The sequence below is a fragment of the Bos mutus genome, chromosome 4 (genome assembly GCF_027580195.1).
Source record: "Bos mutus isolate GX-2022 chromosome 4, NWIPB_WYAK_1.1, whole genome shotgun sequence".
Lineage (NCBI taxonomy): Eukaryota > Metazoa > Chordata > Mammalia > Artiodactyla > Bovidae > Bos > Bos mutus.
In genome coordinates, this window is record NC_091620.1 from 42,506,441 (window position 1) to 42,530,134 (window position 23,694).

The 23,694-nt window shown below is 46.6% G+C and overlaps 2 protein-coding genes, 1 long non-coding RNA gene and 1 other non-coding gene across 10 annotated transcripts in view; 1 reads left to right on the forward strand and 3 right to left on the reverse strand.

Moving 5' to 3' along the window:
- Positions 1-902: 902 nt before the first annotated feature.
- On the reverse strand, positions 903-4,021 carry LOC106700672 (uncharacterized). Its single transcript, XR_011463887.1, has 5 exons — positions 3,870-4,021; positions 3,499-3,547; positions 1,920-2,009; positions 1,392-1,511; positions 903-1,091 (listed from the first exon to the last, which is right to left on the reverse strand). It is a non-coding gene; the product is annotated as an uncharacterized lncRNA (long non-coding RNA).
- Positions 2,952-3,083, reverse strand: LOC138987672 (small nucleolar RNA SNORA9). Its single transcript, XR_011464056.1, has one exon. It is a non-coding gene; the product is annotated as a small nucleolar RNA SNORA9 (small nucleolar RNA).
- A 2,267-nt stretch (positions 4,022-6,288) lies between the features above and the next one.
- LOC138987609 (uncharacterized) lies at positions 6,289-11,893 on the reverse strand. Its single transcript, XM_070369408.1, has 2 exons — positions 11,336-11,893; positions 6,289-11,099 (listed from the first exon to the last, which is right to left on the reverse strand). Exons 1-2 carry the CDS (start codon positions 11,830-11,832, stop codon positions 10,892-10,894), a joined length of 705 nt encoding a protein of 234 aa, XP_070225509.1. The 5' UTR covers positions 11,833-11,893; the 3' UTR covers positions 6,289-10,891.
- The window catches only part of CCM2 (CCM2 scaffold protein), a 55,855-nt gene continuing 43,948 nt past the window's right edge, over positions 11,788-23,694 (forward strand). For 2 of the 7 annotated variants that reach the window (XM_070369405.1, XM_070369407.1), the window contains exon 1: positions 11,794-11,927. In XM_070369405.1, coding sequence (XP_070225506.1) covers positions 11,898-11,927 — 30 coding nt within the window. In that variant the 5' untranslated portion in view covers positions 11,794-11,897. Of the gene's footprint in view, positions 11,928-12,418; positions 12,512-13,060; positions 13,118-14,342; positions 14,407-23,694 lie in introns of all 7 variants that reach the window. The other 5 variants (XM_070369400.1, XM_070369399.1, XM_070369401.1 and 2 more) reach the window with 5 other exon arrangements.

A 23,694-nucleotide genomic window follows, 5' to 3' on the forward strand; every position in this document is an offset into this window, starting at 1 on the left:
AGGTCAATTTCAGGATGCCACCCTCTAACCAGTCCCTTCAATAACCCCCGCTCTGGCTCCCCTTGCTGATGCCATTGACCTGTGTAGCAGGACTCCAGTTCCTATTTCTTAGCTCTCCTACACAGCTGTACCCATTTTAGGATTTGCTTTTACTTTCGCCTTGTCTCAGAGCACGCTAGTTTTTAGTTGCAGGGAAAGGTCCATCGAAGGGCCCTGGAGCCACCTATATCCGCAAAGGCCACATGACCTAGCCTGAGGGTGCCTGTGAGGAGCTGCTACCTCTTTTTCTCGTCTACTGGGGAGCTGTCAGGAGGGTTTCCCCTGGTATGCGGTTCTGAGGTGTGAGAGAGGCTTTCTGCCTCTGCCCCCTCAGGATGTAGCTGCAGTGACTCAGGGTGAAGGAACCTTTCGGTACTTTTCCATTCATGACATCAGTAACAAACTGAATGTAAATATGGCTTACTTAACTTTTTCTGGCTCAATCAGCCTTGGCCTAACCTGCTGACATTCCTTGAAAAGACCACCAATAACAAGCTAAATAGACTTCAATTATAAAACAATTTATCAGATGAAAAAGATCATGAGGATGGAGCAACTCATCATAAAAGTATCAATCCACACGCTGGAGTCTCAATACTTTGGTGTGTAACCGAGTCTGACCCACACTGGTATAGAGGACAAGAGCCAGAGAACCCTGTCAAGCCAGTGGAACCCACTCTGGGATGCAAGGTACAGCTCCTGATGACAGGTCCTAATGCTCTATCAACCACTCTGCAGTCTCAAAAGCAATGAGAATGGGGGACACCTCAGGGGCTCCCTCAAACTTGGCTGAAACTCCTTCAGGAAGGGCAGGGCCCTCCTCTTTGTACCTAACACACAAAAAAGAGAAACAGAGACTGGGCTGAATTACAAATTTTAAACTGTTTTATTAAATATCGCTTCTCATTCAGGAGATGTCAGAGGGGCCTGGGTCCCGATGTATAGCGAAGATCCTTGTTCTGGAAGTAGACAATATGGCATCCAAACCTGGGGTCAGAGGTCAGTCAGATGTGCACATGGCAGCTGGGCCAAGAACCAGAAACTCCTGACTCCTGGAAGGGGAACAAGTGAGGATTTAAACTTCTTCAGAAAACTGTGGTGCAAAGGCCTGAGTTCAAATTCTGCTGCACCTTCACCAGGGGCATCAATGCAGGCAAGCCACCACCTCAGTTCCCACTTCTTCATCTGTTAAAACAAGCTGGAAACAGAATGGAGGCCTGCTGTAAAAATAAAGTGATGTAAGGATATAGCCATGGATTATTAAATTAAGTGGATGGTTTTGAACCTCTTGGCAGGGAGACCTACAGCAAATGAATAGAAATGATCTGCTAGGACAGACCCGGCATACTCACCACTGCAGATTCCCTGGAATAATCTATCATCCACAGAAGGGATCGCCTTTCAAGTCTCTTCTAGCTCTCACATCCTGGGATGTCTGCTGCTGAAGCTGGAGCAGGAACACAGTGCAGAGTCTGCTGGGTTGGGGGAAGTGCCTGTCAGGAACTGTGAAGGACCTGATATACCCACAACCAAAGGCAGGTGACAAAGTATGCCTGCCAGTTACATGGATGCTGGTAGGAGTTGCTTATTAACCACAGCAACATGCAGAGCATCAGTGTTCTCCAACTGGCCCCATTTCCCACAGGTGACACAAGGGGAGCCAGAAGGCACCCGCACATGCAGTGGGCTGCATCACAGAAAAGGCTCTCTGAGCACAGGAAAGCCAAATCTTTTACACCAGACAGCAGGCACACCTGCTCTCTGCCCTAGAGGCACTACGTCAAACGTCCCAAGGCTGTGTGTTACTTGAATATCTTTGAAAATAAAGTCAAAAGGCAGCTAGCATCTCACTCCGAGGATTGCAGAAACATGAGACTCACCGAGAAGTGCCTCTGACAGCAACTTCAGGAGACGGGCGTGTTCAACGCTTGCACTGAAGAGACGGATCCAAATTTGCTAGAAGCTTTGACCTTCAGGGGAGAAGGTGTGGTGTGATCCCACTGTCCAGGAGCACAGGAGCTGTGCTGCTCCTGCTATGACCACGCTGGTCACTCTTTCCGTCCTCGCATTTCTGTGCCTGGACCCAATAGCCCTCACACCAATGGCATTTCCCTCCAATCCAAACTTCCTACCCATTTCTGGATTTCATTCTCCCCTCCCTGTCTGGCATTCTGGAAAAGAGCAGACTGTAGGATTGGAGAGGTCTGACTTGCCATTTTCTGGTTAGGAAAGTTGGGCACACAATTCTGACCATGACTCCTTCATCTGCATTGACCTAAGGCTATCTTATGGTGGTCCTCAAAGATTTAAATAGGGTCCTCAAAGATTTAAGATTTTGCGCCCAACTTAATTGGGTGCAAAACAGAGTTCAATCAACATTTGTGCCCTCCTAGCCCATGAGGTCTTCCTTTACAATAAATGCATACTGACCTCACCCTCTGTAAGTTCCATGAGTACCCAGCACTGTTGCAGAATTTAGCCTTTGGGTCTGTCTTGTTTACCAGCTAATAGTAACAGCCTGTATGTCAGTCCCTCAGGGCAGGGCCTATCCCCATTCTTTCTTTCTACTCTATACTCCCTGCTACTAGTCTAACTCCACCTTTACCACTTCCTCTGAGCTTCATTTTCTTCTGTGAGAATTTTGTTTGAAAGATATAATAAAATTTTCAAAGAGCCCGCAACACAGCTAACACCTAAAGTCCAAAACAATTTCTGCAAAGATAATCAATGTTCTCTAATCTGCATGGTCCAATACAGTAGTTTCTTGCCAAATGTGGCTACTGAGCACCTAAAATGTAGGTAGTGTGAAGGAAAAACTGAGTTTTAAATGTAACCATGTGTTGAGTGGTCACCACATCAAACAGTACAGGTCTGTGCGCTGACCAGAATGCCAGATAGGGAAGGGAACAGGCAACTGTCTGAAATTTCTATAACCTTGCTCTGGATGGAGCAGGGCAAGGCCTCAAACCGTTTCAAAATTTTCTTGCAAGCACTGTAGGAATGCACAGGGTCACTGCAGACCCAAGCACGCTGGAGGCTTGCAGCCCACATTCCTTCAAGTCCCTAAAGCTCTGGGCAGACAGCAGTACTTTCACTGAGCACCAGCCTGCACCAGAACCTGCAAGAGATCATGAGGTTCAATTAGGCCTACTTGGGTTTTCCATGGACACAAATAAGACAGACAGTAGTGAAGAACAGACGAGGGACAACAATCTCTTCTGGCTCAGAGAGTGAGGGAAATGGCCCCGGGGCAGGCAACCTTATCAAGAAGCTGACAGAACAGGGTTAACTTTAACTTCATTTCTTACGAGATGAAACCCTCACCATCACATCATTATACAAAATAGCTCTGTCTTCCATATTCTCGGGTGTGTTTTTTTTTTTTACTACTCAGAGAATACTTAGGAACGGGGACCCACTTCTGGGAGCGGGGAGCTGGGCCGGAGTAGCGTCACTTACCAGCGTATCTTACAGGAGCTCTGCTGCGGAGGAGCCGAGGGTCGTCCACCTGGAGGCGGCACACGGTTAGCTAGAGGAAGGTCTCGTATAGCCTCCCTAATTCTCGCCCCTTGGGAGGCCATACCCAAGACCCTATTCCTGCCGGCGCCGCCCGCCAAACCCGCACGTGTACTCCAAACAGGACTCGGAGAAGATCGGTTAGAGTCCCCCTGCAACCGCGGGATCAAACCGCCGGGGCCGAGCACCCGGAATGCGCACCGGACCGACGGGGCCAAGAGCGGGACAACTTGGGGATAGCGCGCCAGCTCCCACTGGGTCCAGCGCCCGGCACGTCACACCCTAGCAGGACCTCCAGCCTCCACGATCCTCACCTGTACTCAGCAGGTCGCAGGCACCAGCTGGCACCCTCGATGGCAGTGGATGGTAACAACGTCCAGGAGTACCCTCACCACCGCAAGCACACATGCCTGCAGCCGCGCACATTCTCCTTGCGTCATCACGCCGCCCGCCGGCAACGGTACGTGCATCACGTGGCCCGCGGTCCCGCGCGGCGCCAGGAGATGACGTCACGAGAGCGCCGGGGCGAGGCGGGGTACGCTTTAGCTGCTCATTTCAGCTGTCCTGAGAAGTGGATGGGAGGCGCGCCGAGTTACTGCTATCTCCGGGCGGGGACTGAGGGACTGGGGAAGCGGGCTTAGCAAAGGAACCGGAGTACCGGAGCCGGCGGGGAGAGGGGCGCGGGCAGGCTGGTTCAGGCCGAAGGCCGCTCACAACTCAAGATTATGTTTCAAAGGGCCTGGGAACCCTGTTTCTGAAATATTGTTAAGGGACTGAAACTCTGATCTCCTTGTGTCTTGGAAGGTTAAGAGCCCACTTGTCGCCTGACTTCAAATTGCATAAGCTGCCTAGGGTAACGGGTTATGTGCTTTTAGGTATATAGAAGAGTAGGATTTCTATGTTTGCATTTTTTTTTCATTGTGATGCGCATCACATTCTGGTTTAATGCTTATCCGATAATAAAATTGTTTTCTTCTAACTTTGTGGAGAGGTTCTCTGAGTTGAGAGGAAATTTTGGTTTTTTGTGTGTGTATTTTTTTGGCTGTACTGCGCAGCTTGTGGGATCCTAGTTCCTCCACCAGGGACTGAATCCTGGCCCACAGCAGGGAAAGCATTGAGTCCTAACCACTGGACTGCCGGAGAATTCAGCAAGTATTTCTGCCACACAGGCTTAGAAAAGCACATTGGAAGTTACTGAGACTAGCAAGGCATGGCTTGTTGGAGATACCGTAAGTACTAATGGGATTTTAAGAGTCTTTACGTAAGGAGATTGATGAGAACTACATATTCAAGTCTTCAACATCAGGCTAGGAAAGCAAGAACTTGGTTCTGTAAAGAGAAGGAAGCAATACTGGAAACTCATTTTATGTATGTGTGCATGCTAAGTAGGTTCAGTCATGTCTGGCTTTTTGCGACCCCATGGACTATAGCCCACCAGGGTCCTCTGTCCATGGGATTCTTCAAGCAAGAGTACTGGAGTGGGTTGTCATGCCCACCTCCAGGGCATCCTCCCAATGCAGGGTTCAAACCCGTGTCTCTTACAGCCCTGCATTGGCAGGAGCGGTTGGGGGGGTATCTTTACCGCTAAAGCCACCTGGGAAGCCCATTTTTATGTCTAGTACTTAGTAAATATATTCAGTTCGACTTGGAGAATTTTGAGCATTCCTTTGCTAGCGTGTGAGATGAGTGCAATTGTGCAGTATTTGAGCATTCTTTGGCATTGCCATTCTTTGGAATTGGAATGAAAACGGACATTTTCCAGTCCTGTGGCCACTGCTGGGTTTTCCAAATTTGCTGGCATATTGAGTGCAGCACTTTGACAGCATCATCTTTTAGGATTTGAAATAGCTCAACTGGAATTCCATCACCTCCGCTAGCTTTGTTCATAGTGATGCTTCCTAAGGCCCACTTGACTTCACATTCCAGGATGTCTGGCTCTAGGTCAGTGATCACACCATCGTGATTATCTGGGTCATGAGATCTTCTTTGTATAGTTCTGTGTATTCTTGCCACTTCTTAGTATCTTCTGCTTCTGTTAAGTCCATAACATTTCTGTCCTTTATTGTGGCCATTTTTGCATGAAATGTTCCCTTGGTATCTAATTTTCTTGAAGAGATCTCTAGTCTTTCTTTTCCTCTATTTCTTTGCATTGATCGCTGAGGAAGGCTTTCTTATCTCTCCTTGCTATTCTTTGGAACTCTGCGTTCAAATAGGTATATATTTCCTTTTCTCCTTTGCCTTTAGCTTCTTTTCTCAGCTATTTGTAAGGCATCCTCAGACAACCATTTTGCCTTTTTGCATTACTTTTTCTTGGGGATGGTCTTGATCACTGCCTCCTGTACAATGTCACAAACCTCCGTCCATAGTTCTTCAGGCACTCTGTTTATCAGATCTAATCCCGTGAATCTATTTGTCACATCCACTGTATAATCCTAAGGGATTTGATTTAGGTCATACCTGAATGGTCTAGTGGTTTTCCCCACTTTCTTCAATTTCAGTCTGAATTTGGCAATAAGGAGTTCATGATCTGAGCCACAGTCAGCTCCCGGTCTTGAGCAAATGCTCAAAATTCTCTAAGCCAGGCTTCAACAGTATGTGAACCGTGAACTTCCAGATGTTCAAGCTGGATTTAGAAAAGGTAGAGGAACCAGAGATCAAATTGCCAACATCTGTTGGATCATCAAAAAAGTAAGAGAGTTCCAGAAAGACATCTACATCTGCTTTATTGACAACACCAAAGCCTTTGACTGTGTGGATCACAACAAACTGGAGAATTCTTAAAGAGATGGGAATTACAGACCACCTTACTTGCCTCCTGAGAAATCTATATGCAGGTCAAGAAGCAACAGTTGGAACTGGACATGGAACAACAGACTGGTTCCAAATAGGAAAAGGCTATATATTGTCACCCTGCTTATTTAACTTCTATGCAGAGTACATCATGTGAAAAACCAGGCTGGATGAAGCACAAGCTAGAATCAAGATTGCCAGGAGAAATATCAATAACCTCAGATATGCAGATGACACCACCCTTATGGCAAAAAGTGAAGAAGAACTAAAGAGTCTCTTGATGAAAGTGAAAGAGGAGAGTGAAAAAGCTGGCTTAAAATTCAACATTCAGAAAACTAAGATCATGGCATCCAGTTCCATCACTTCATGGCAAATAGATGGAGAAACAATGGAAATAGTGACAGACTTATTTTGGGGGGCTCCAGAATCATTGCAGATGGTGACTGCAGCCATGAAATTTAAAGATGCTTGCTGCTTGGAAAAAAAGCTATGACCATCCTAGACATTATACTGAAGAGCAGAGACATTATTTTGCCAACAAGGGTCCATCTAGTAAAAGCTATGGTTTTTCCAGTAGTCATGTATGGATGTGAGAGTTGGACTATAAAGAAAGCTGAGTGCCAAAAAATGGATGCTTCTGAACTGTGGTATTGGAGAAGACTCTTGAGAGTCCCTTGGACTGCAAGGAGATCAAACCATACCATCCTAAAGGAAAACAGTCCTGAATATTAATTGGAAGGACTGATGCTGAAACTGAAACGCCAATACTTTGGCCACCTGATGCAAAGAACTGACTCATTGGTAAAGACTGTGATTCTGGGAAAGATTGAAGGCGGGAGAAGGGGATGGCAGAGGATGAGATGGTTGGATGACGTCACCAACTGGATGGACATGAGTTTGAGTAAGCTCTGTGAGTTGGTGATGGACAAGGAAGCCTGGCATGCTGCAGTCCATGAGGTTGCAAAGAGTCGGACACAACTGAGCAACTAAAGTGAACTGATGATGTTCAGTTTATAGTACTCAAATCCCATTATTTTGTTAAATGTCATGTGACAGAGTAGGAACAGTCTGCTAACATGGAAAGTAAGTGTGAAAAATGTGTAAGTGTTAGTTGCTCAGTCATGTCTGATTCTGTGACCCATGGACTGTAGCCTGCTGGGCTCCTCTGTCTGTGGAATTCTCCAGGCAAGAATACTGGAGTTTGTAGCCATTTGCTTCTCCAGGGGATATTCCCGACACAGGTAAGATCCAGGTCTCCTGCACTGCAGGCAGATTCTGAGCCACCAGGGAAGCCCCAACATAGAAATTAACCTAGAGAAGTTAAATGGCTTGCTGAAGATCTCACAGAAGGTTAGGGCTTGATACAGGTTGTTTAAGCTCAGAATTTACTGCTCTCTCCATTCTGTCACTGCCATGAAATAATCAAAGAGAACCAGGAAAGTAAATGGTTATGAAGGGTCAGAGTATGGATGTGAGGGGGTGTGTGTGTGTGTGTGTGTGTGTGTGTGTGACCAAAAATGGTGGACTTGCCAAGGACTGAAAGAAAATTTTTTTTCTGAAATGATAACCAACAAAAGTCACTAGAAAGGGCAAGATGCTCCAAGTAATAAAAAATGATACCAAAACATTAAAAACCACAAAATCAAAGCTCAACTGCCTTATATGAGGAGGCTGCATGAGGCTGGCACAAAGAGAGACAGACCTGTCAGCAGTATTTAACTACTTCAAATATTGAAAAGAACTTTTTCTAAAACCACATCTCCAGACTTTCCCAATGGTCCAGTGGTTAAGAATCTGCTTGCCAATTCAGGAGACACAAGTTCAATCCCTGGTCCTGGAAGATTCCAAATGCAGTGGGGCAACTAAACCTGAGCCACACAGCTACTGAGCACACACACAAGGGCCCGTGAGCCACAACTATTGAAGCCCTTGTGCCCTAGAGCCTGTGTTCCACAACAAGGGAAGCCACCACAGTGAGAAGCCCAATTGCTGCAACTAGGGGTCGCTAAGAGTCGGACACGACTGAGCGACTTCACTTTCACTTTTCACTTTCATGCATTGGAGAAAGAAATGGTAACCCACTCCAGGGTTCTTGCCTGGAGAATCCCAGGGGCAGGAGAGCCTGGTGGGCTGCCGTCTATGGGGTCACACAGAGTCGGACACGACTGAAGTGACTTAGCAGCAGCAGAGAGTAGGCCACACTCACGGCAACTAGAGAATGTTGGCACACAGCAACTAAGACCCAGCACATCCAAAAACAAATAAAAATAAAACCACATTTCCAAAGAGTAACTTCTTTATTCTTCCAAATCAATTGGGATGAATACCTTGAAATAAAGCTAGTGATTTGGCTCTGAAAGAATATATATATATATATAAATATAATATATATATATATATATATAAAAAGAATATATAGAGAGTAACAACAACCTGGAGACTTCAGTGATGGTCTAGTGGTTGACGCTTCCACGGCAGGAGGCCTGGGTTTGATCCCTGCTCAGGGAACTAAATCCCACGTGCTGCAACTAAGACCTGGCACAGCCAAACTAACAACCCTGATAAACAATAAGGAATCTGTTTTCCTGAGTTTTGTGAACCATTCTAACATATTATTTGCGTTCAAGGAGGGTATCCTGGGAACCTCCAATTTATAGCTGCTTAGTCAGAAGTACAAGTAACAATATGAGCTTTTAATTGTCATCTGAAGTGGGATGCAGGTCAGTCTTGTGGAACTGAGCCCTTTACCAGTGAGATCCAATGGTCTCTACAGGTTGCTGTATCAGAATTGATTTAAATATAGGACAGACAGCTGGTGTCAAAAAATTGCTTGGTGTGGAAAAAAAGCCCACACATCTGGTGTCAGAAGTGTAAATATGGTAGTGTGAAAAAAGCAAGGGAGAAATACAGGAATTGAGTGAGTTTTTCCTAACACTAGATTAAGGGAAGTTTTAGCAGGGTTATTTACAACATTATAGCATGATGAGTATGCAAAGGTACATTAGTGGAAGATCTAAAATATCAGGCCTCTTTTCAGTGAATGGTGGGGAATAACCACTGAATGCATTGCATTATTTGTGTCTGTTAATGTGGGAAGCTTAATTATTGCAGGAGGGAGATTGAAAAGTCATTTCCCACACTTTGGCTTTATGTACCAAAGGGACTGGAATGCCTAATGCCTAATCCCTAATGCCTTCAGGGAGTACTAGAGACCACTCATTTCTTTGGTATATTTATCAAATAGGGTTCAATCAGGAGATAGAAACAGTGTAGGAAAACTTAATAAAGAATTATTAAGTATAACAGAAAATTAGGGTAACAAGGGAATCGGTATTAAAGGCGAAGAGAACTCTGAATACAAGAATAGTAGATATAAGGAGCAACTATTATACTGAAGGCTACTGCAGGGAACACAGGCTCTTCCTCCCCCTGGGGCTGAGGTCCAGACTTTGTTGGAGATAGCATAGCTACAGCTCACGGAATGGCAGACAGGTGCTGGCAAAGCTTGCTGAAGTCTACCCTCTACTGCAGGGGCACCCAACCTTTTTGGCATAGCACCAAGGACCAATTTCGTGGAAGGCAATTTTTCCACGGGCATGGTAGCTGGGATGGTTCAGGTGGTACTGTGAGCAATGGGAGCCATGGGGAAGGCATATGAAACTTGGCTTGCTGGCCCAATGCTCGCCTCCTGATGTGTGGTGGCTTTGTTGCTAACAGGCCTCCCAGAGGATTGGGGACCCCTGCTCTAGAGTGCAGGGAAAACTGTTCATGGAGGGGGTCTTGCTGACCACTCCGGATATAAAATTTCTCAAGATGAGTACTGGAGGAATCTGCCGGCTGCTGGGTGTTGCTGGCAGGCCCCCACTGCAGCGTCAAGTGCTTGGGCAAACCCGGAGTTGGACAAACTACCCCTGATGTAGGAAGGTGCGCGCCTCAGAGGCCTCTTTAGGCATGTGCCTGCCAAGAAAACTCACTGAATCTAGGTAACAAAGCCCCTTCCCTCCCACACTGCCTCCAAGCAGTTTCTCCTGGCAAAGCTTCACACTGGGTTACTTGGCAAAGGACTAATGCTCAAAAGGCCCAGGTCCATCCCGCGATGAGAACTGAGAGTGAATGTGAAGCTGAGAGATAATCTACTGACCGCTGCTACAGGAGGCAATACTCTTTAAAAAGATCAGTTGAGGCAAACAGCGGTTTGTTTGCTGTAAGTTTGCATGCTACCTGTGCTGCAAGGTTCTTACTGGCAGCGTAGTCGTGGCAAAAAAGTGGGCTTGCTGCTGCTGCTGCTAAGTCGCTTCAGTCGTGTTCGACTCTGTGCGATCCCATAGACAGCAGCCCACCAGGCTCCGTCGACCCTGGGATTCTCCCGGCAAGAGTACTGGAGTGAGTTGCCATTTCCTTCTCCAAGGCATGAAAGTGAAAAGTGAAAGTGAAGTCGCTCAGTCGTGTCCGATTCTTAGCGACCCCATGGACCGCAGCCCACCAGGCTCCTCCGCCCATGGGATTTTCCAGGCAAGAGTACTGGAGTGGGCTGCCATCGCCTTCTTCAGGGCCTGCTGCGGCTAACTCCAATTTGCAGTGTACTTTTGGGCAAACCAATCCGTCCGGATCTCATTGTAAGACTGCTGTTACTTCTAGGTGACTGGTTAAAGTTCGAAGTTTTATTCTGTAGGGTCCGGACGTGTTCTGTTGCATTGAAACTTCCCTGACAGGTTTGAATAGGACGTCTGGAACACAGGAAGTCTTCCCAGTGCCTGCAGGAATGGAAAGTAAAGGGAGAAAAGAAAAGATTGTAGTTCTGCGCCCCTTCCCCAGGCCCGGCTCCTCGAGCAGGCCCGGCCTTTGGCTTCCCGCCTTCACCTTTCCGCAAGCCCCGCCCTTCTATCCCCGCCGCCCTCTCCGCCGGTCCTGTCCCTTTCGTCAGCTCCGCCTTCCTCTCCCACAGGACCCCTCCCATAGAACCACGCCCTACCTTCTTCCCGTCCTTTACCTTCCCCACAGGTCCCACCCGTCCCGCCGGCCCCGCCCTCCGTATCCTGTCGGCCCGAGCTCCCTCTCCCTGAGCGCGAGGCAGGCTGGGAAGTTGGCTGCCGTAAAGATGGCGGCAGACTTGAAAAGCTGGAGGCGCTCCTGTAGCTCTGAGGGGCAGGAGGACGGGCTGAAGGCGGGGCAGGCGCGCTCTGGCCCTCCCCGACGGGCGTGGGTGGTGGTGCGTAAGGGCGCGACAGACGCGCTCCCGCGGTCCTGAAGGGGCGAGGAGGGCAGGCTCGTTCTCAGCGGCTCTGAAGGGTTGGAGGCGGGGCGTGTGGGCCGAAGGGGCGTGCGCACACGGGGCGGGGCGTATTCGCGGGGGCGGGGCCGCGCCCTCGGCCCGGAAGTGCGGGGTGTGGGGTGCAGGGCGCGGACGGCCCCTGGCGGCCACGGGTGGAGACTGCGGCCGGGCGAGCGGCGCAGGACCGGCGGTGGCCGCGGGGCCAAGGCGAGCATGTAGCGGCAGCGGGCGGCGCGGCGCTCCCGGGGCGGGCCAGGCCGCGGGGGCCGCTCGCGGAGACATGGAGGAAGAGGGCAAGAAGGGCAAGAAGGTGAGCCTGCAGAGCGCGTTCGCCCGAAGGCTGAGCCGGGGGCGTGCTGGACCCCAGACCTAGGCAGGCGGAAGGCGGAGGGGTTGGGGCTGGGCGGGGAAGGGCTCGGGGGACATGGGAGGGTCCCTCGGGGCTGCCCGTCGGTCGGCCGGTACGGGGCGTGGGAAAGTCTGGCTTGGGAGCTCCGTGGAGGGGAGTTCTGATTTAGGAGGTTCGGTGTGGGGAGGTCTAGGACGGGAGTCCGGCGTGGGGAGGCCCGGCACGGGGAAGTCCGAGGTGGGAGTCCGGCGTGGGGAGGCCCCAGGTTGGAAGTCCGACGTTGGGAGGCCGGGAGGCTCACTCTGTTGGAGGTGAGAGTGGTGGGCAGGCCGGGGCCCCCCGGTGAACGGCGCACGGTCGGGCCCGGGACAGGGTCGCGGGAGTCAGTCTCCGCGCGGTGGAGTAGGAGACGAGCCCCTGGACAATGGGTTTAGGTGGTCTTTTGCCTGCAGGGCGCGCGGGGGAGGAAGGAGCCACGCCTTTCCGCCCCTTCCGGTCAGTGACTCTCCCCCAAACCTAGGCTCTCCACATGGCCTTCCCGGCGGGTGAGTGACCAGGGGCTGCAGAGGAGCTGGCCCCGATTATGGGCCAGAAAGTTTTCTAGGGATAGTGTCTTTGAGAAAATGGGGTGTAAGGTTAACGTAGAAACATTTGCTGCTTAATTGACTTCATTATTGGAGTATCAAGTAAAAACAAAAACTGCTACATGATACAGCCCGTTCACGCTTCGGCCGGCGCGGGCAGAGTTTTGCTCTACCTAGTACCAGCTGAGCGATTTCAGTGACGTTATATTTGGCAGTTGGATTTAGGACATAGTTCAAGAGGCTCCTTAGTCTGTGTACTTTTTAAACTATGTCTTTAATTACAGGCTCGAGTAATTGATAAAGAAACTCAACATTTTAAGGAGTCAAATAACCACATGGGATAAGCTATCATTGAAATGAATAGTGGATTTCAATGAAATGTATCTTTCTTAAGTACAGGCTTTATAATCCCAAGTGTCTTACTTGTTATTTTCATTTTCACGTATGTGCACTTTTATGCACAAGTTTAAAAACAGACCTTTATAAATGTTCTGATTTTCTGCTCTTCAGAGCCAGCTGTGTCCTTCAGTTGAGGATTACTCATCACAAGGGGCCCCATTTCAAAAGGTATTTCAAATGAAGTGCAGCCAGATGGTTTTCAGGAGATTGTGTCCTGCTTCTCTCACTTTCTTTACTCATTGCTTTGTTACGTTCTTAGCATGCCTGTCTAAATTCAAGTGCGGTATCAGTTGCAGTTACCTGCAAAGTTGGCTTAAGTCTGGAAAACAACCCAAGAAAGTGATTCTGTAAGCAATCGACCACAGAGGGATGCTGCCCACCAAAAAGGGAGAAATCTGAGTTTAATGTTTCTACCAAAGGTGGTAGAAGGCTCCATAAGAAATGCAGTCAGTTGCATCCTTCCCTGTCACAGATAGGCAGGTGGGCCAGGGCCCAATAGCAGGAGGCCTGTCACCAGCACTCTTGGCTGCCAGCATTCTGTAGATTAGCTGGCTCAGCTCTAGCAGAGGACCAATCCTAGCCACATAGTATCTTCCACAATCAGTCCAAACAGTGTCTGCTAAGAAGAATTACTCCTTTCAAGTGGGTACTAGCCTGTCTGTGACAGGGAAGGATGAGAATGACTGAATTTTTTCTAGAACTTTATACCAGCTCTGGAAGAAATATTTGAATATTCAGCATATTGAGAGAGAAGTGGTAAGACATTCCTGAGCTTTAGGAATAGAAGTAAAAAACCAGTGAAACTCAAGAATTTTATCATGGGGGGCAACGGAAAGATTTAAGCCTAGAAAAGATTAATACATTACATTGTCTATTAAAGGAGATAGTCTGTTAATTACATAGTTGCCTAAGCCAGGAGTTTTGTGTTTTCTCTGTATTTTGCCACTGCCCTAGCCCATTTTCCCACAGACAGACTAGACAGAAGGCTCTGAGGCATAGATTCCTATCCAGGCCACGACTTAGCACACTTTATCTCTTACTTTCAGCCAATTGCAAGCCAGCAGAACCTTTCTGCTCTCTCCCCCATTCAATGTGAGGTCACATACAGCTCAATCAGTTTGATGCTTAAGTTCTTCATTATGGTAAGTTAATCAGAGCTCTCTATTTTAAAGCTTCAACACCAGTTCAAGCTAAAGCAGCAAATAAAGACTTAATAGTTTTATGAAAATAGCATTTGGACATTTAAATTCTCTTTCCAAGTTAGCTTCCTCAAAAAATGCAGATTTAAACCTTAAAAAATGTGCATTGTAGGCTTTCCAGGTCTTCAGATACTTGTCTCGGTGTTCTGTCAAGCAGTTATTCAGGCTTGTTCTAACGTGGCCTATTTCCTCAGGACAGGACTCATCGAGCTGCCAGAGAACCAGTAGACCAGAGTGGATTTCATATAAAGTGCGCAGGTACAGCCCTGTCCTTTCTCAGGCTACCCTGGCACATATGATGAGGGTGACTTGAGCCAGTAATGCCCGGTGGAAGGTGCTGGGTGATGGGGTGTGGGAGGAGCTGGTGGGGAGGTGGGGAGGCCTGAGGGGTAAGCATGTGGACAGAGAGGTCCACTAGCTGCCAGAGGCCTGGGACCCGGGGAGTAGGAGTGACCACGGAGGTCCCTCTCCTGCCTAAATGTCCCCAGAGTAACTGGTGCCTTTCAGACCACAAGTCTTGCTTGAGGATTTGGAGAATAAGGCTGCCTCTTTATAGAACAGACCCAAGATCCATGCATTTCGATACTATTCTGTCAAGGTGTAATTCTTTTTTGTAGGAAATTTAGGTGTACATTTGAATTGTACTGTGTGCCTTTTCATAAAAACACTTGACTCAGATGAGGATCACAGCCCTTAGGAAGACATAGTTGTGGAAAGTCACTGTTGGCCCTCAACCAGGTTCAGGTCCTGGTTTCTGCTGCTTATGCTGCTGTTGGGTCTGAGGTCGCATGATTTCAGCCTGGATGAAGTTAAATCTTTTTACATTTATCCATTTATTTGTATTCTTTAAATTAAAAAAATAATTATAAAGTACCCTAGAAATATAGGACTAGGTGTAAATGATAATAAAGGGTTACTATTAATTTTGTTGGGTGTAATGTTTGTATTATGTTTTATCAAGTTCTGAACTGATAAACACATGCACTGAGATACTTATAGGTGAAATAAGATGACTTCTGAGGTTTGCTTTACTCAGACTAGAGAGAAAAGAGGGGAGATAGCTGAGTGCTTTGGCAATGGGTATTCATTATTTGTTATTCTGCCTACTTCTGTGAATTTTTGAAGTTTCCGTGTAAGAAGTAGGGAGAAAAAATTCCTCTCGGATGTGGGTCCCTTGTTATCAGCTCATGTACCTGCCAAGTCATCCCCTAGCTAATGTCTGTGAGGAACTCGGAGCTTGCGGTAGACCATACCTCAGGCAGCCATACGTTCCCCACAGGTATGTGTGGGTATGTATAAGTGTTTGTATGGCTGAAATGAAAGTTTAAAGAAAGAATTCTAACTATAGGTAGTGCATGCTGGCTTTTTTGAACTGCTGATCATGGCCTAGTAAATTGCTTTTATAACTAAATTGATTCTATAGGTGTCCCAGCCATAATATGGGTTAACAGAGTGACTTCAGGCCTCTATACCTTGTTTTGTTTTCTCTCAAATAGTTGCCACAGGGATTCTTGGGTGGCATTTTGGCGCCCTGGGCTGAGGAGGCCAGAAGACCACTGCAGGAGGTATCTGGTGGGGACCAGATGTCAGGTCATCAGTTGACGAGTCCAGAATAACTGGCAAACATGGGTCTCATTCCTTTTCCGGTTTGGATAATTACCATTTATGTCGCATCATGTATTTATTACTTTTTTGCATTAGGAACTTAGGTTCCCTGTTCTTCTTTAGTTGGGTTGATAATCCACTGACGATGATAGTTTAGACTCAGAAAGCTCATCAGAATCTTAGTAGTACTTTTCTGTTTCGGCTCTGATCATCATTTGAGAGGAAGACAGTAAGGGAAGACATTTCTGTGACAAGTCTAAAGAAGGAACTGCTTTGGAATAAGAAGGGATGTCAGTATTCTGCCCTGTGTGGTCAAGAACAAGTGCCTTCTGTCCCCTATAGGTTTGGTCACTGCAGTTACTGTGGTCTTTTATTTCTTCATTTCTGTCAGCACTAATAACCCAGCTGCCCCATCTTCATCACCACCCTGGTGTGACTCAGTTAAGTACTATAGATTTAGCTGATCTGTGTGAAATCATCCTGTTTATATATTTGAGTGCCTGTTTCATGCTTAGTGCAGTGAGAAGGGCTGAAGACATTGCATTTTATTTGCAGAGTAAGCTCTTTACACTATGTTAGAGAATGAGAGAGGGCCAGTGCCATTATATCAGGAGAGACACAGGCATCCGCTAATTCCTCTGGGGGACCATGGATGTGATATGCAGAAGCAGGAGAGGTGCTGGGGAGGGCTTGAGGCCCAGGGCATGGGAGGGCGGAGTTTGGTTTTGGTCCTGTGGACAGCTGAAGCCATTGGGGGTTTTCATTCATTCTTTAAAGAACTGTTCATTGCCATTGACTTTGCGCTGGGTGCAGATGCTAAGGAGACAAGTGAGCTCTGTGGCCACAGAGCTTGAGGGGAAGCTCAGTAGACGGACGAGGATGGATTTTAACGAGTGTGATTTGATAAGAGTGAATAAGGAAACATTTTTGTTACGAAGACATCAAGTACAAGTATAGAGAAAATCTAACAAAGCCCCTGTACCTCAATGTCAAGTATCGTCAGTGCATGGGCAGCTTGTTTCGGGTACACTTTTTCCTCATCCACCGCTGCCCCCCCAGCTGTTACGGGCTGAACTGTACACTGCCCCCGCCAATTCGTGTGGTGAAGCCCTGACCCCCAATACCTCAGAATGGGTATGCATTTAGAGAAGGGCTTTTAAAGAGGTGATTAAAGATAAATGAGGTCACTAGGATGGACCCTAATCCCATATGACTGTTATCTTTGTAAGAAGAAGCGGTTTGGACAAAGAGACACCAGGGATGTGCATTCAGTAGAAAGACGACATGAGGATCAGGGAGAAGATGAGCGTTTCTAAGCTGAGAAAGAGGCCCTAGGACCTTGGTCTCGGACGCGCAGCCTCCAGCACTGGGAGAAATACCTGTTTTTGAAGCCACCAGGTCTGTGGTGCTTTGCTCAGGCAGACTAAGATAGTGGGCTATTTTGAGGCTGACCCTGAATATCAGGTTGATCTGCTGAGTCTGGTGTAGTCAGTCCTGTGCTAGGATGGTTTTGGTGGGGCCCTGTCTCAATCTAGCCCAGAGGTTCTGGAACCTGGTCTCCACTGTCACTTTAGACATGGACGAGCTGCTTTAAGAGGCAGCATCATCTGCATGTGCTCTGGGCCACAAACTGACCACTGTCTGTGGTTGTGTGGCCTTGGGTCTGTGGAAGGGCGTGGGGCTGAGCCGTGTTGCCCAGCCTCCATGCTGCTATCATCCTGGCTTGGGATTTTTGTGGACCTTCTAACTACTCTGTTTGCTCTTTCTTATCTCTCAGTCCAAGGCCAGTGGCTCTTCTTCAAATGTGGTGCTCAGTTTTAACAGTTACGCAGTTGAGAGGGAGTTTAGATTTGGATTTGTCAATTTAGCAGGGATAAAAAGGACATTTTTTCTTAGGTCTGTGCCAGTGCCAAAAATGTTACAGTTTTTCCTCCTAAGTATGCCTGAACAGTAGCAGTTTTCTGCTGGATTGTGTTAAGAATTAGGTGATTTGACCACAGGCATTAAATGTGTACAGTGCCATGAAAATAATCCTCTTTAGGGAGTGCAGTGGGAAGTTGGAGTTTGGGCTTTTGTTTGAGGCTTAGTATGGTGAACTGCAGTGCATATGTATCTTGTAACCCAGGAGGCAGAACGAATAGTTGAATTCCAAAAGTGAGAAAAATGGTCAGTCTGACCCTATTATGTTACTGTTCTTCAGTAAAACCTGTTATGGGAGTCACCCGCTTGGGCTTGGGTATGTTGTTTCACCTGTGTTGTTACCTGTGACTCTGAGAAGAGAAACTTTTATTCGAATCGTTTATTCTTCATTCTAATTTGAAATTACACGCACTTATTTCCCCAGATATATAATGTGCTTCCATGTGTTGTTACAGTAACTCTGCAGTCAGGTGTGGTTTGGAATATTCCATTTTCCTTTTGCTGTTTACATGGTGGGGATACAGTTGTATTAATTAAAATGCCTCGAACAGACCTGTGTGTTAGGTATGTTATCCTCCTTGTCACATGTCAGGAAATGTTCTGGGACCGACTGTGTCTTAAGTATTTTATTACTGCTGGTGGACATATCACTCTTCAGTTTTGTTCTGAGATATGCACAGTGTCTGGAGTGGACTTGCCCATGGAAATCTGATGTCAGACCTTTTTCAGCTCTGTTCTAAGGCTCCTTTCCCAAATAATTGAGAATCTTCAGCCCCACTTCTCGAAAGAGGAGTATGCAGCCATAGTCTGCTTCCTCCACACCCAGCCCCACCCCGAAACATTTTAAAGGGTTTAAATTTTTATTATGTATTTATTTATTTGGCTACACTGAATCTGAAATCTTCACGATGGCATGTGAGATCTAGTTCCCTGACCAGGGATTGAACCCAGGCCCCCTGCATGGGGAGCACGGAGCCTTAGCCACAGGATCACCAGGGAAATCCCTACCCAAGCATTTTATTATGAAAAGTTTTGAATACACTGAAGTTGCAAGAATTTTATAGCAAATACCTATATATACACTGCCTAGTGTATTCTGCCATTAATGTTGGCTGTATTTGTTTTATCCCATATCTACCCATCTCTTCATCCTTCTACCCATCCATCAACCCATTTTATTTTTCTGATGCATTTCAAAGTAAATTGCAGACATCAGTTCACTATGATCTAAACACTTCAGCATACATATCATTAGAGTTCAATATTTGTTTACAGTTTTCTGTTACTGTAGAATTTATGTATGGTGAAGCGTATGCATCTTAAATGTACATTAGCTAGGGACTTCCCTGGTGGTCCAGTGGTTAAGAATCTGCCTTCCAATGCATGGGATGCATCTACTTCTTCATTAACTGTGCTAAAACCTTTGACTGTGTGGATCACAACAAACTGGAAAATTCTGAGATGGGAATTACAGACCACCTTACCTGCCTCCTGAGAAATCTGTGTGCAGGTCAAGAAGCAACAGTTGGAACTGGACATGGAACAACAGACTGGTTCCAAATTGGGAAAGGAGTACGTCAAGGCTGTGTATTGTCACCCTGCTTATTTAACTTATATGCAGAGTACATCATGCGAAAAACCAGGCTGGATGAAGCACAAGCTGGAATCAAGATTGCTGGGAGAAATATCGATAACCTCAGATATGCAGATGACACCACCCTTATGGCAGTAAGTGAAGAAGAACAAAAGAGCCTCTTGATGAAAGTGAAAGAGGAGAGTAAAAAAGCTGGCTTAAAATTCAGCATTCAGAAAATTAAGATCATGGCATCCAGTCCCATCACTTCATGGCACATGGATGGGGAAACAGTGGAAACAGTGTCAGACTTTATTTTCTTGGGCTCCAAAATCATTGTGGATGGTGACTGCAGCCATGATATTAAAAGATGTTTGCTCCTTCAAAGGAAAGCTATGACAAACCTAGACAGCATGTTAAAAACAGAGACATCACTTTGCCAACAGAGGTCCATCTAGTCAAAGCTATGGTTTTTCCAGTAGTCAGGTATAGATGTGAGAATTGGACCATAAAGAAGGCTGAGCGCCGAAAATGGTTTCTTTGGAACTGTGGTACTGAAGAAGACAGTTGAGGGTCCCTTGGACTGCAAGGAGATCCAGCCAGTCCATCCTGAAGGAAATCAGTCCTGAATATTCATTGGAAGGACTGAAGCTGAAGCTCTAATACTGTGGCCATCTGATAAGAAAAGCTAACTCGTTGGAAAAGACACTATACTGAAAAAGATTGAAGGCAAGAGAAGGGTGAGACAGAGGATGAGACGGTTGGATGGCATCACCAACTCAGTGGACATGAGTTTGAGCAAACTTCAGGAGATAGTGGGAGAAGGCAATGGCACCCCACTCCAGTACTTTTGCCTGGAAAATCCCAGGGACGGAGGAGCCTGGTAGGCTGCAGTCCATGGAGTCACTAAGAGTTGGACACGACTGAGCGACTTCACTTTCACTTTTCACTTTTGTGCATTGGAGAAGGAAATAGCAACCCACTCCAGTATTCTTGCTGGAGAATCCCAGGGACGGGGGAGCCTGGTGGGCTGCCGTCTATGGGGTCGCACAGAATTGGACACGACTGAAGCGACTTAGCAGCAGCAGCAGCAGGAGATAGTGAAGGACAGGGAAGCCTGGCGTGCTGCCTTCCATGGGGGTCGCAAAGAGTCAGATACAACTTAATGACTGAACAACAACGTCAGTATTCTATTTTACATATATACCACAATTTGTTTTCTGTCACCTTTTATTGGACATTTAGGTTCTTTTTAGTTCTGTATTATAATGGAAAGCTTCTATGAACATCTGTGAATGACTCATTGTGTGGACATATGTTGTCATTTTTCTTCCCCAGATACCTAATAATGGACTTGCCCAGTTATATGGGAACTATATGTTTAACTTTATAAAACACTGCCAAGCCATTTCCTACTGAATTTTTGTCTGCTAATTCTGTCAGTTATTGGGAGAGAGGTGAGAGGGGGTGTTAAAATATCCAGTTATTGTTTTAGATTTGCTTGTTTCTCCCTGTAGTTCTGTTTGTTTTAGCTTTGTGTATTTTTGAAACTCTTCTTATGTATATGCATATATAGGATTACTGTGTCTTGAAATGGTTGTTTTTTCATTATGAAATGACGGTCTTTATTTCTGGTAATCCTCTTTTTGAAATCTCTTTTGTCTGATATTAATATAGCCACACCAGCTGCATGTCTGCATGCAGTGTCTTTCTCTTTTTAAATTTTTGGCTGCTCTGGGTCTTCTTCGCAGCATGTGGGCTTCTCTAGTTGTGGCCACAGGCTTAGTTGCCCCATGGCATGTGGGATCTTAGCTCCCCAACTAAGAATCAGCCCGTATCCCCTGCATTGCAAAGTGGATTCTTAACCACTGAACCACCAGAGAAGTCCCCCAGAGCTGTGTTTTTGTTATAATTACCAGAGGCAGAAAAACCCACTGCAGCACATTTTTTTGGTGGTATTTTATCACGTGGAATTCTCTGGGTAGAAGACATTCCACAGCCATGAATTTCCCAGAGTACCAAATGCCTGCTTGGGAAACCCTTGTCTCCGGAGACTCCTGAGCACCGCCTCCCTTTTGGGTTGCCGCCTCTGCCCGCCTCGCCTCGTTGGACGCCCGCTGTCAGCGGTGGGGTGGCGTGTTCTTGCCTCTCTTCGTTCTTCCATTTTTGGATCTCAGACGCAGAGGCATAGGTTAAGCATACATATGATTGGTTCCTGCCAGGCCTGTCTGGTGTTTCCTGTTGGTTTTATTTCTTCACTTATTTGTTCTTTTTCTTTGAAACCCAGTCCTCACTCCTCTTTCATACCCCTCTTTTATTGACAACCATCCTTACCTATTTCACTCAGGTCCTTTTGTTTGTGCATGCCCTTGTAAAATGTGTGTTGTTTTGCTGTGTGTGTTTAAGAATCTTTTTCTCTTGAGATAATTTCAAAGTTAAGGAAAACTGCAAAACTAGCTTGGGAACTCCTGTGAACCCTTACAGAATTAGTGCTGAGGTGGTGGCTGTCAGTCTGCTGTGACTCCCACAAGAATGAAGCTCCAGCGTCACTCGGCATGTGCTGGCTTTGGGTGGCTGATGGAGAGTTCAGACAGTAAAGACCTACTGCTCACTTTGCCAGGTGCAGGCAGACTGACTTTTGTTTTCTTCCCAGAGGGCACAGCTTTCTTCTGGAAGGCACTGGTGGCGTCTGAGGCGGGAGACAGGGAGCTACCTGTTGTAGCAACACATTCAGGCCTGTTGCCATGTTGGGTCAGGTGGGTACAGTGACCCTGCTGTTTGAGGGCTCCATCGACCAGTGGCTTCTGTTACCCTGACTCGGTGGAACCTTGAGCCCAGACATGGGTTCAGTAGTGTGTCTTGGTCCTTTAGGACTGCCAGCCACTCTTGCCGTGCATTTGACAGGGCTTGCCATGCAGGGTCACCTCCACCAGTCTCCAGGCCTTCGCATCAGCTTCTCTCTCAGTTACATGGGTCAATGAAAACAGCTAGTACAGCTCAAACGGATAAACCACAGTCAGTGTTCAGTTCAGCAACGCGGGAATATGTAGGCCATGGGGGATCAGGCTCCTAAACCTTGTCCTCCTCCCAACATACCTCCGTGACTAGTTCTCACATCCCAGTCTGGGCTCCTGTATCAGTAGCCATCTCCTCCCACCCAGTTGCTCCACAGCCTCCCTAGCCAGCTTGGCTTTTCTTTTTGTTCTGTTGGAATTCCAACTTACAATAGAAGATCCTATTTACGATAACAAATACATACTTTAGGGTTAAAATTAATAGAAACATCCAGGGAATTCCCTGGTGGTCCAGTGACTAAGACTTCAGGTTTCACTGCCAAGGGCACGGGTTCAGTCCCTGGTAGGGGAACTAAGATCTCTATGAGAGAAACTCCTGAAACATACAAACATGAACTTAAAGGAGTGGAAGACACTTGGGTAAATAAGGGCGTCATGGCTGTATCAGTTCTCCTTGAGTTAATTTTTAATATGATCCCAATAAATATACCTTTGGACTCCTCAATGGAGCGACATCACTTGACTTAAAGCTCATTTGTGTTATAAACAGGCAAGAACGATCTCTGAAAAAGAAGAAAAACAAGGGAACAACCCCAGATTGGGTCATGCTGTCATCCCCCTGATTAAAGCTTGTGGGGTTGTCCTGGAATAAGCTTCAGGAAGTGGAGAAAATACAGAAACAGACCTCACTCCATGGGGAACCTAAGAGCACAGTAAAATGGTATTTTGAAGCGGTGGGGATATTGATTGATGGGTGGTACTAGGGTAACTGGACAGGTCGCAGATCCATCCTTCCTACACTAGAGTGAACAAAGGTGGTTCAGAGGTTTAAGTAAAAGCAAAAATGATTAAGCCGTAAAGGTACTAGGCAAAAAGATGGGTGAATTCTTCATTGATGTGGGCGCTGTGGAACCTTTCATTATCCAAAATTCAGAGCAGTGAGGGAAAAATTCAGAAGATCTGATAACATGAACATCAAAAAGTAAAAATTCTTCCCAGGTGACTCAGTGGTAAATAATCTGCCTGCAATACAGGCGACCCAGGTTTCATCCCTGGGTTGGGAAGATCCCCTGGAAAAGGAAATAGCCAACTCCCTCTAGTACTCTTGCCTGGAAAATCCTATGGACAGAGGAGCCTGGCAGGCTATGGCCCATAGGGTTGCAAACAAGAATGTGACTTAGCGACTAAACAACAAGCAAAGTAAAAAGACAACAAATATTTGCAACTTACAGAACAAAAAGTAGCTACTCCCTGTGTAAGGTGCTTCTAAAAATAAGGAAGACAAAAATAGGACCTGATAGGAAAAAACAAGTCAGAAGATGGGAAAAGACTGAAAAAGGAATGTAAATGGCTTTTAAATGTGTGAAAAGGCAACTGAGACTCTTGCATAATGAGAGGAGTGTAAATTAAGACCAAAGAAAAAAAAGAATGAGC